Consider the following 12,800-nt stretch of genomic DNA (forward strand, 5'->3'; position numbering starts at 1 on the left):
CAATCAGTTGTGAGGTGGCCAAATTCCTGCTCCCATTTTTAAATAAAATAATGGAGAAGGGGGGTATAATTACACATTTGTTGCATTCCTATTATGTACTTACATTCTCTAGTTACTTTGCATGTCGTCATATTTAAAGAATAAGAAATTAGGTTCGTTACTATTTTACCCTTTAATTTATTAAAATATGTTTTAGAAAGAAAAAAGTATGTTAAAAATATGAATATGTCTTAGAAAATGCCAAAACATTAAAACATATATTTTTAAAAGATGATGGTTATTGCTCTCTTGAGATTACTAAAGGACACTCAATCACTTGAAGTAACAGACACATGAAGGTGTTTAGGACCAAATCAGCTGAATTAAATCTACTTAAAGTATAGTGTTTAAAAGCCATTAATTATATACCAAAAAATATCCAAAGAATTGTGGAAAGTATTTGCTTTGCTTGGATTAATAGGTTTTCTGAATGTCACATTTTTATAAATCAAAGTCAGTGCATTGAGGAAACTTGATATTTGAAGGATTCTGTCATGAACTGTTTATAAAATAGTCATTTATTCATTCAATAAATATTTACACCTACTGTATGCCAAACTGTGTTCTAAGTGCTGGCTGAATGAAGTATCAGTGAATAAAACTATGCTCATGGAGTTTACATTCTAGTGAGGAGAGACAGACAATATGTAAGATAAATAAATAAAATATATAGTATGTTACACAGTTTTTAGGGCTAAGGAGACAAATAAAGGTTGGGCTAGGAAGTATATATGTGTGACAGCATGCAGTTTTAGACGGAAGGCTAGGGAAGGCCCTACATTCAAGGAAAGACCGAAAGCAATAAGCAAGCCATGAAGATACCTGGAGGAAGGACATTTGCAGAGAGAGGAAAAGGTAGAGCAGATGCCCTGAGGTGGGAATATGGCCGGCATGTTCAAGAAAAAGCCTGAAGGCCAGTCTGGCTGCAGTGAAGTGAAAAAGAGGGAGAGTTGTAGGAGATGAGGTCAGAGAGGTAATGGGGATCAGGGGTGTAGCAGTTTGATATGGTTATGAATTCCAAAAATAGATATTGGATTATGTTTGTAATCTGATCTGTACCTGGGCGTGACTGAGTTATGATTAGGGCATTGAGTCCCCACCCACCAAGGGGTAGGGACTCGCAGACAAAAGGCATGGCAAAGAAGGGTTTTCTGATATTGGAGTTTTGATGTTGGTGTTTGATGCTGAAGACTTAAAACTGGAGCCTCAGGAAGTAAGCTCACAGAAGAAAGAGAAGCCAGCCCCAGGAAGAAAGGAACGTTGAACCCAGAGAGAATAAAGATCCAGGAAGCCTGAACCCTCACAGCCGTCAGCATTTTGCTCCAACATGTGAATATAGACTTTAGTGAGGGAAGTAATTTACGCTTTATGGCCTGCTATCTGTAATAATAAATACCCTTTATAAAAACCAACCAATGTCTAGTATTTTGCATCAGCACACCTTTGGCTGACTAATGCAAGGGAGTTATGCAGGAAATTGTCGATCCTTATAAGAACTTTGAGCTGTTGAGATTAGGAGCCATGTGAAGTTTTTTAGAAGAGAAGTGACAAAATCTAATTAGGTTTGACCAGCATCATACAAGCTGCTGCTATGTTGAGAATAGAGAAAAGGTGGCAAGGGGCTGAACAGTTGGGAATAATTTATCTTCCTTTAAGTCTATGTCTTTCTTTAAGGCGTATCTGTACTGTGGATGGAGATCAACCTCATTTATTGTATAAAATATTATTCTTGGATGGTCAAAGTTTTCTTGAAATAATTTTGATAGAAATGATTCATTCATTTGTGCTAATTCATTTCCTTTTCAACAGAAATGTAATTATCTTTACAGGTTCATTGGCACTTGCTTTGCTTTGTTCTGGTATATTTTCTCCTTAGCACATGTGGCAATCTTTGTCACAAGATTTAGCTATGGAGAAGAATTGCAGTCCTTTGTTGGAGCTGTTATTGTTGGTACATACAATGTCGTGGTTGTGATCGTACTTACAAAGCTGCTGGTGGCAATGCTTCATAAAAGCTTTCAGTTGATAGCAGTAAGTACCCCTTCTTCTAAAACCTTTATAATGTATGCATTATTTAAGGCAACCGAAAGATTATAAGAACTGAGAAATCATATTTTTAAATTAAGTATAGGTTTTTAAAATATTAGTAGTGTACCGTAATTGTAAATCATGAACCTAATTTTTGCCTACAAGGTGTGGAAACATTTGAACAGTTTAAAATGGTCTCTTTCTCTTCCTCTCTCTCTCCCTTTCTCCATATTTATATATACACATCCATATTTCTTTTTCATTATACCTGTTACAGAATCATGAAGACAAAGAATGGAAGTTTGCTCGTGCAAAGTTGTGGCTTAGCTACTTTGATGACAAGTGTACATTACCCCCACCTTTCAATATCATTCCTTCACCGAAGACTATCTGCTATATGATTAGTAGCCTCAGTAAGTGGATTTGCTCTCATACATCAAAAGGCAGGGTCAAACGGCAAAACAGTTTAAAGGTAAGAAATTAAGAGTTGGAATTGCAATGTGAAGTTTTCACAACTCGTAATCTCAGGAATTTACTAAAGCATAAATACACAAGTTCTTTGGGAGCTAGTGTGACTGATTTTTTTCCCACTGCTGTATCCCTAGTGCATGGCATATTATCTAACATAAAGTAGATATTTATTGGGATAGAGGGAGAAAGGTGTGATTTTTAAAGTTTTCAGATTTCCTCCAAATATGACGGCTTTTCTCACAGTTTTAAAACATGGGGACAACTATTCTGTGAGTATAGATAAAGAATGACCACTGCAATTAAGCTCATATTTTCTATGACTTTTCTTGGCAAACTTTTTCTGTAAAGGGCCAGATAATAAATATTTTCGGCTTTGCAGGTCAAGGGGGAAATCATGGATGTTTTATATATATTGACAATATTCAAAATATAACAATAACTGAGTATAATTTTGTTGTTGTTAATAATACAGGTCTATTAAAGAGAAGGATGGAATTCCTTTTGCCAGGGGCTTGGGGTGGGGGATAACATTTTGCTTAATTGAGATTCAGTTAGTGCCCCCAATCATCAAAGTGATTGCATATGTTCATCTGTAAGAACCATTCTTACCTGGCAAACAAGATGCAAGCCGTATTTGGCTTATGAATCGTAGTTGGCTGATCCATGCTATAAACTCAGGTTTCACAAATGGATTTTTAAATCAAGATAAGGGTGTATAAAACAAGTGTATAGGCTATATTTGTTTTAAATAAGTCTAAATTGAATATTTTTTAACATATAGTGGCAAAAATACAGCCTAATGCAACATTAAAAGATAGGGGTTTCTAACTGAATATTTATTAAAAATCCTCCCCATTCAAGTATTGTCTCCATTAATTGTTAGTATCTTATTATTGTTTGTTTTGAAGGAATGGAGAAATTTGAAACAAAAAAGAGATGAGAACTACCAAAAAGTGATGTGCTGCTTAGTGCATCGTTACTTGACTTCCATGCGACAAAAGATGCAAAGTACAGATCAGGCAACTGTGGAAAATCTAAATGAACTGCGCCAAGATCTGTCAAAATTTAGAAATGAAATAAGGGATTTACTTGGCTTTCGGACTTCTAAATATGCTATGTTTTATCCAAGAAATTAACCATTTTCTAAACCATGTAGAGAATAATTTTCAATAGTAAATCTGAAAGACTGTGTTTGCATAACTTGTATAAGGTATATATTGAAATAAAGAAATATGTAAAAGCCATTCTTTAAAATATTTATAGCATAAATATATGTTATATAAAATATGTATATAGAATTAGTTTTTTAAAACTCTGTTAGTGATTTTTTGCAGGAGCAATACAGATTAAGTAGATAGATGTTATTAGCATGCGGCTTGATTTTCTTATTTGGACAGTGCTTTTACATTTTCTTTTTATGTTTAAGAGGGACAGGTATAACTGTACACATTGCCCAGAAGGTTTTTGTAAAATGGAGATCAGCAATCATGAGATACAGTTGAAATATAGAAGTCATGATTTTTGAAATCTCTGTTTTAGGAACTCACATATAGTTGAGTGTTTATTGTTTAGGAGTATAATTTCATCTAAAATAATAGTCTTTTTTCCTTTCTTATTTTGTTATAATTTTAAGCAGCAAAGTAAAAAAATCTAATGAATATTTGAATCTATGTCTGTAAATTTAAAGTCACTTCAGTTTTTTTTTATATTTATTTTTACGTGATTGCTGTCACTTTATATTTTTAATTTTGCTCTTTTCACTTAGTATTTTATATATACATTTCCATGTATTAACATAATCCATATATTTGAATTTTTATATAATTATGTATTTTTTGAAAAATATATTTAAGTAGGTGTTTTAATTTTATATTTATTGATTATGTTTATAGGCTTTCATAACTGCTTCTCTAAGGTTAGGTATTTGGTTCTTTTAATTTTTCCTTACATAATATAATAGTGTTAAAAATTTTCTTCAATTTGGGGTGAATGTCCATAGTTACAAAAATAACTAAACATAAGGGTTTGGAATATATCATTTCTGGCACAACCTGTTTTATTTTTGTAAGTGTTGGGAGGCCCTTAGGTATAAGGATTTATTTTATATTTGGACTAATGTTCTTAAGGCCATCTTCCAAAGTATTTTCCATAGAATTTAACGAAGCTTCTATATGAGTGACTTCATGTTTCTCTGTGGATCATTTTTGCTACTTAAGATGAAAAGCATTGATTTTTTTTTTTAAAAGTGGAGAATAAAATATGTATTTAAATTTTTTTCAGTTTTCACATAAGGGATGTAGTTTAAAATGTGGATAGGCTATTGCTTATATATTCTTGCAGCATTTCCAGTTTAGAGGGTATCACCTAATTATAATTTCTTTATAATTGTCTTCTTAACTGAATTTCGGATAGTATAAAGGCCACAGGGTGCAGGTAGCCCTTGGTCAATAAATGCCACTGATCCAGGGATCATTGTCCAGATGTGTTAATATTATGTTTCATCTTGCTTTTTATTTTCTGTTTCTTAATTTCCAAATTGTAAGTGTTCCCTCTTTTGGGGAAATTCTTATAAAATTGTTTATTGTAGAGTTATATATTTTGTCTACTAAGGGATTATGCACTTCCCAACTGGGATTTTACAACAGGATTTTTAGTCATTCTAAAAAAATACTTAATTATTAAAATATTAATAGAGTGCCTACTGTATGCATGAGTTGCTTATAAGGTATATTTTGAATGACAGACTATTGTAAGATATCCGTGAATAAAACTTGGTATTAGATTACAAATTGACACAGAGTCTATCCATTGTATTATCATATTTTTATTGAGAAATAATTCACATACTAAAATATTCAGCCTTTTAAAGTCTGCAAGTCAATGTTTGTTTGTTTTGATAGTCACAAAGTTGTGTAACCATCACCACTATCTGATTGCAGAACATTTTCATTATCCCACAAAGAAACCCCTACCAATTAGCAGTCACTCTCCCAAACCTTGACCCATTCTGGACATTTCATATAAATTATACAATATGTGGCCTTTGTGTTTGGCCTCTTTAACTTAATAAAATGTGTGGCTGAGCGTGAGGGTCTCGTCCTCGCTCGGGCCCAAGAGTCGGGGGGGCTTGCTCCTGCCAAACCACCGGCGGGGGGTGCCCCAAGAGGGAGCACCGGTTCTCCAGGCGTGGGGGACGCGTGGTTGGGGAAAAACCACGGAGACCGCTTGAGCGCAAGAACAGGTCTGCTTTATTACGGAAGTACACTTGGTTATATAGGGTTGGGTAGAGGGAGGAGTAAGATATAGGGAGGGCTAGCTGAGAGGTTTGGAATAGGGGAGGGGAAAGGGGGAGTGAGAGCTGGCCGGATGTTGGGCTAGGCGGGAGATAGAAAGGGGGAGGGCAGCGCCGGCCAGCCGCTAGCAGCAAAGGCCTAGTCAGGCGTGGTCACCTTATCTAGGCCCAGTGGGCAGAGGCGGTATCACTTCTTGCCGCACCGTTTGCTACTGTGGCAAGCCGGGTGCCCTTCCTCCCACATTTCCCCCTTTGTTTTTATTAAGCTCCTCCAAAAAGCTTGATTTGAGGCGGGAGGGGGACTGTGCCTGTCTTAGGTCGGGATTGCGCCCAGCCGGGCAATGCCCGTGCCACACAGGCCAGTCTTACCCGTCATGGGGAAGCGCGGCAGCAAAAGGCCGTGTCCCTGCCTTAGGTTGACTGGCGGGCCGATCCCGTTGCCCGTCATTGGCTAACCAGTCCAGCGCCTCGATGGAATGTTGGCGGCCTTAGATAAACAGGGCGGGGGAGGGGAAAGGGTAAGGGTAAGGGGTTAGGATGGGCGGTGAGAAGGGGTAGGGGCAGGGGAGCTGGGGCTTGGGTGCGTTGAGAGGCGGCTGGCCATTTGGGGAGGACGGCAATTAATGGAGACTCCTGGTGCGTCTTCGTCGGTGGTGCGGATTCGCTGGTACCGGACCTGGATGGGCTTACTAAGGACAGAGTTAACTTGATTTTTGACAAGCCGGACAATTCGCCTGATGATCCAGGGTCCTAGGGCTAATAGGAGGACAAGGGTGAGGAGCAGGCCTAGAAAGGGGAGAAAGTAAGAAAGGATTCCATTGGGCAGCCCCCAAGAGAAAGACCATCCGGCTTCACATTCCTGCTTTCTCTTGCGGAGGCCCTCCCTAACTTGTGCAAGGTTATCTCGAATGAGGCCAGAGTGGTTAGCATAGAAGCAGCATTCTTCTTCTAACGCTGTGCAGAGCCCCCCTTCTTTTAGGAGGAGGAGGTTTAGGCCCCTGTGGTTTTGGAGAACGACTTTAGACAGGGAGTTGAGAGATGTTTCAAGGTGGGCCATGGAAGTCTCAAGGCGGGCGATGTCTGCATTGACAGCTTGCCTAAGGGTTGAAAAGGAGTTATCTTGGAGGCTGAGAGCTGCAGCTCCAGTGGCTGCGCCGGCAAGACCTAGAAGGGTGGCAATTGTGATGGCGGTGAAGATTTCCTGTTTCTGCTCGTGCTGTGGGGAGCTGAAGTGCTGCCAGGAGTCAAAGAATTGGTTATCAGTATAAAAGAGAACACGGGGAGCAATGAGTATGAGCACACAGGTGTCGCTGGTGGAGTTAAGGGTTTGAACATTGAGACATGGAGTGAGGCCGGAGGAAGAACATAGCCATTTGGTGTTATTAGGGGGAATTAGGAACTTGGCGGCTGCATTAGGGGTGTGAGTTAGGCTGCAGAGGGACCGCATGGAGGGGAGAACTTTGCCGCCAATTTTTATTATACAGAGTCCAGTCTGGGAAACTGATCGGAGGGTGAGTCCTCTTTTTGTTTGGTTCCAATTGCAAGAGGTACCAGTGGAGTCTGGGGAGGTGCGATAGGCGCCGTTGGTAGCTATGGCTTCATAGAAGGGAGCCGCGGCGGAGAAGCAGAGCCAGCAACGTTGTGTAAGGTTGGGCTGGGATAAGTTTAAGGAGATAAATGATGCGTTGAGGAGGGCTACAAGAGGGTTGGGGGGTGGCAGGGTTTGGCGGTGGGGAGGATACCTAGTGATGGAAGGATTTAGGGTGGTAGCAGGAGGAGAAGGAGAAACAGAGGGAGGAGGGGGAGGCCGTGCGTGGGGAGGATTGAGAACTTGATTTGGGCCCACGGCAGCGGATTGTGTGCGGATTGAATTTTTCTTTATAATGAAAAAGGCACCGTAATCATAGTTGCTCATGTAAAGTCGGGCTCCCCAGGTGTGGCCCTGTAGCCAACCTGCATTTTCAGGGTTTTTGACAGTGAACGTAATGCTGCTCCAGTAGGGCTTAATGCTGCTCCTGTGACTTTTATCCTTAAAAGAAAGGGAGAGGTAGGGGTCCCTATTGGGAGCTCCCGACCATCCGTGGGCCATGGTTTCGCACCCCCAGGAGGGGCAGTAATAGTGCGCTGGGTCATGGCAGCCTCTGGCCGTGGAAGGACAAATATAGAAGCCTGAGACTTCATGATTATAGGGGCCATTAAGGCCTGTAAGTGAGCTGTACCAACACCAGTGAGTATTGTGTGTAATGTCTTGAAGGGAACCACCACTGGCGAAAGGAAGGTTGGCAAGATTACATATGTGCACTGTGAAGGAGGGAGCACCCGCAGTAATGTTATTAGCGAGGAACTTTTCCTGCTGCCAAAGAGAGAGTGTCCAGTTAAAGGGCTGATGGCTTATACTAGCCTGGTCCGTAGTGGAGGGGAGCAGAGCTAACATGAAAAGCAGGAGAGAGTGTAGATTTTTAGGTTTTTTGTTTGAAGCTAAGGCGCGAACAGCAAGCTGTACTAGCTGTCCAAGGAGGAGGGTGTCATGAGCTAGATCTGCGGCCATATTTAGCCTCTCCATCTGATGGGCGAGTGCTCTCATCATCCGTCGTTGGAACCTGCTGCTGGCCGGTGGCGGGTTTGACGTTTTTTTTTTTTTTTTCGGGGATCCAGAGCGGCTGGGAGGCATTTTCTGGAAAGACACAAGCAAACCCTCTGCCTTGGGTGAGAAGGGGACTGGGTCCCTGCCAATTGTTTGTTTCTGGGTCCTTCCAAAACACCATCGGGGCAACTGTTGGTGCGTAGGAGGGGCCCCAATGCTTATGGAGGGGGGAAAGACCGTTTTTATCAAAGGAGAGGAGGTTTATGTGAATGAGGCAGGCAGTGATAATGTCGCCTGGTTGACTATGTGGGCGTAGATCCTTCTCTTATTGAATTTGCACTTTGAGCTGGCGGTGGATGCATTCTACTATAGCCTGCCCCTGGGGGTTGTATGGAATGCCGAAGTGGTGAGTAATGTTGTAGAGCTGGAGAAATGCAGCGAATGAGGAGCTGCGATACCTAGGCCTATTATTGGTTTTAACATCCCAAGGAACCCCCATGAATAAGATGGCTTGCCGCAATGCTTTAATGCAATGCTTGGCTGTTTCCCCCGGTAAGGGGACAGCGTAGCAAAGGTGAGAAAAGATGTTGACTGTGACATGGACATACTTGAGGCGCCCAAATGACCGCACATGGGTGACGTCTATTTGCCATCGGGAGTTTGGCTTGAGGCCGCGGGGGTTGACCCCTTGTGGCTGCAACGGTCCAAGCGGCAAGAAGGGGGCGCATGTTTTACAGGCGTGCACCAAATGCTTGCACGTTTCCTTGGGGAGGCCCGGCAAAAGATGTTGAAGTGAGGCCGCTGAAAAGTGGAACTTAGAATGGAGAAGTTTGGCTTGATTGACCAAGTCTCCGACAGTGGCTATTGTATGGGTGGAGACGGTTTGGTCGGCAGCAGAATTACCCATGGCTAGAGGCCCGGGCAGCCCTGAATGGCTGCGAATATGAGAAATGTACCATGGCTGTGTGCGGAGCTCGAGCTCTCGCTGCAAGGCACAGAGTGCTTGATCAATGGGCGTGTCATGTGGAAAGAAAACAGCGTGGGCAATAACTGAACAAACTTGCAGGGCGTACTATCAGTGAAGATGTTGACGGGCTCATTGCCGTGGTGTTGGAAGGCAGTGAGGATGGCTAGTAGCTCGCCCACCTGAACCGATCCGGGATGGGTTTGGCAGTAAATGGTTGGCAAGTCACGGCTGGGAGAGTAGGCAATATAAGCAAACTTGGTCTTAGAGGCGTCCGTGAAGACAGTAGTGGAGTTGGAGAGAGGCTTGGAGCCAGGGAAAGGGTGGTATAGTGGGGAGAGGGGGAGCCTTGTGAGGCCCTGGAGCAACTTGTGTGTGTGTGGGGTAATGGCAGTCAAAGGTCCCGTGGAAGATTTCTAGAAGAATTTGAGCACGGGGGTTTTCGGAGAAAAGGGCAGTGGTGTGCTTGTCAGTAAGGCATACATATTCAGAATCAGAGACAATATTCAAGGACTCTTAAAACATTTGTAAAACTTTAATGATGGCTCAAAGCTCTGTGCATTGAGCAGATGAATAAGGAGTTGGCCAAACCTGTTCTTTTTGGAAAGTAACACATGCTGTTTTTTTTTTTTTTTTTATGCTGCTTTTTCATTACTATTACTATCAGTAAATACTGTACAAGATGGTTGGGCTATGCACATAGCCTTGAAAAGCACTGCAAAAGTTTATTGTTGGGTTCTTTACAGATAAAGGAATGCAGCTGGCTTGATTTGTCCAAGAAGACATTAAAGAAAGTCTTAGGAAGTTTTAAAACAAAGTGATAGCCATACAGCTGGACTTTAACTTTTTGCAACAAACTAGCAGTATTTGGGATTGCTGCATACTACAGAGTTGTTACTTTAATCTATGATAAGAGGTTGTTTCTGTGACACATACTCTTTTATAATAATTAAAACTATAATTAACCACATTGTACTTTTTTAAAAATATTATGCTGAAATATTGGTAACTTTATACACTTTTAAGCATTCATAGAAACCTTTTATCCATACGACTTTAATTAATAGAGGGTTTAAGGGAAGAAAAAGTTGTTAATTTTATAACACTGTAAAACACCTTTATTTGGCTTATAACATATTAAATGAACTTAATTATTACTTTAATTTTTCTTTCAAGGTAAAAGAACAAATCTGCTACAATTAGTTTGGAACAAAAGGCCACTGTTCAGGATTAGGTCTTGAGAAAGCAGTTTTGAACGTTATGTTCCTTTAAGAGATAAAGCTTTCCTTCTTGGAACACCGAGGAAACGATAAGCACAAGAAACATAAGACAGACTCTCTTTGTATACTGACTGAGGATAAGAACTTTTATCAAAACAGATTAATGGTGAGAGGCCTTGAGAAAGAACAAAAAAATTAACTTTGCATCAGCATACTACTCGAAGACTCATTAAATTTTATTTAACTTTAACTGTAAAAATTCCTTTTCCACCAACCTTCTGCACTTTCAGTATTCAGTCAGGTTTTGTCTCACACTCTACTCTTTCCAATAATCAATCATTTTATCTCAGGACAAAATCATCTTCTGTTTCCTTAATAATAAAAACACATTCCATATAGCCTACATCAAAGTTATCAAGCAAACCTCTTATAACAATACTGTGAACATTAAACAAGCTTGTTAAAATAATGAACTTTTCTTTAAATACTTAGTAGCATGCAATGTTAGAAACAGTTTCCTAGAAGTAAGTTGGCAGGGGAGGCTGGTTGCTGCCAATCTTTCCTGTTATAAAATTACCTTTTATTATTATCATCATCAATTCAGTTTTATATATATTTAAGAATGACCTTTTGGAATTAGCCATTTAATACTTTAATGTAAACAATGCTTTATTAAACCTTTTATTTATAACCATATAGACTATTGAAGACAAATTTTATGTTTATAGAACACATTCCCTTACTTAAAGTTATCACAATACCTTTTACAGCTTGCCATCTGCAAATTAAGTTTCAAGAGTTTATGAAAATTAGCCATCCTACTTTAGGACAAAATACACCTTTTTGCAAAACTTATTACATTTCAGTTAGCATTTTCACAAACTTTTAACCTTTTTTAATATTCATTTAAGCTTTACATTCTTTATATTATCCTGTGAAGAAAAATAAGTTATTCATTTTAATCTGGGCAAGAACAACCTTTTATGAACACGTACAGTTAATCTTGTCAATCAAGACTTACAATTTCTATTATTGTAGATATCTTATTAACATTTAAGCTCATGTATTGATATAATAAACTTAAGTATTAATATAAGCGCTTATTTAATTTTTGGCCATTTGGATAGAGCTCTTTTATAAATTTTTATTAATTTATATTTACCATCCGGAGGTATCAAAATATACACTGACATTGAACGAACAGACAAACACAGAACAATCACAACACAGTAACAGAAACATACAGTTTACAATTAACTCATAATTCTTACTTTCTTGGTATAGCTGCTTTTAAGTTCTTATTAAGATTTCCTCTGGAATCCATGTTGCCTGTAACATGCAAGCTTGTGCTCGGAAACATTCCTATCAGTTATCAGCAATCAGCTAAAATAACCCGAGCAGCAGTTAGGCAGACCATTAGCACACATTTTTGGATAATTACTGTAAGGCTATACTGAGACTTGAAGTTCTGGAGATAATTATTGATTTAAAACTGAAAATTCCTTTTAGACCTTGATAAAAATTTTGTACTCATTTTATTATCTTGGTTAAATAAGTCTAATTAGAATTAGCATGGAAATAAAACAAACACAAATGTTGCCACATTTTTCTCTCATAGCTACATTGTCATGTAGATAGTAGGGAGCTTGAGGAGTTGTGAAAAGGGTGGGCGGGCGTTTGCTGGAACAGAGTTGATTGCCTTATAAGCTTGTGTGGATTTTCGGGCTTGTGGCTGGCCTTGTTGATAGGCGGGGCCAATTTCAGATAGGTATCAGGGTCCGAGAGATTGGCAGTGAAAGCCAGGGGTTGAAGGGGGCTAGTAGATCCTAGTAAGCCTGGAGCTGATGCCCGAAACTTTGCATTGGTGGCAGGCTAGTAGGCCAGCAAGCGCCCGAACTTGCGGGGCCTGCTGGCTGGAGAAAGAGACTCCCATTTAGAAGAGTAGAAAGGGGAGGGGGAGAGCGAATAGGAACGCGAGGAAAAGGACGAAAGTGACTAGAGGGCGGGAACTGCCGAAGAGGAGAGCCACGAACAACACGCAGAGAGGTGAGAGAAGGAGACAGGGGAAAAGCTGGCTGGGGTTCATGGGTGTCCGGTCTACCAGAGTTGACATGTGGCGAGCCATGGATTAAAAGGGAGCAAGAGGTCCCAGTATTTTTGGAGCTGCCGCAGGGAAACGCGGACTCCATTGGTATCGAGCAG

General features: G+C 40.2%; 1 protein-coding gene across 4 annotated transcripts in view; it reads left to right on the forward strand.

Moving 5' to 3' along the window:
• Nucleotides 1–5,331, forward strand: part of TRPC1 (transient receptor potential cation channel subfamily C member 1) — a 114,179-nt gene extending 108,848 nt beyond the window's left edge. For all 4 annotated transcript variants that reach the window (XM_058295104.2, XM_058295105.2, XM_058295106.2 and 1 more), the window contains 3 exons: nt 1,869–2,070; nt 2,345–2,539; nt 3,447–5,331. In XM_058295104.2, coding sequence (XP_058151087.1) covers nt 1,869–2,070; nt 2,345–2,539; nt 3,447–3,674 — 625 coding nt within the window. In that variant the 3' untranslated portion in view covers nt 3,675–5,331. The remainder of the gene's footprint in view (nt 1–1,868; nt 2,071–2,344; nt 2,540–3,446) is intronic.
• Nucleotides 5,332–12,800: the final 7,469 nt, after the last annotated feature.

The sequence above is a fragment of the Dasypus novemcinctus genome, chromosome 4 (assembly GCF_030445035.2).
Source record: "Dasypus novemcinctus isolate mDasNov1 chromosome 4, mDasNov1.1.hap2, whole genome shotgun sequence".
NCBI classification, from domain to species: Eukaryota; Metazoa; Chordata; class Mammalia; order Cingulata; family Dasypodidae; genus Dasypus; species Dasypus novemcinctus.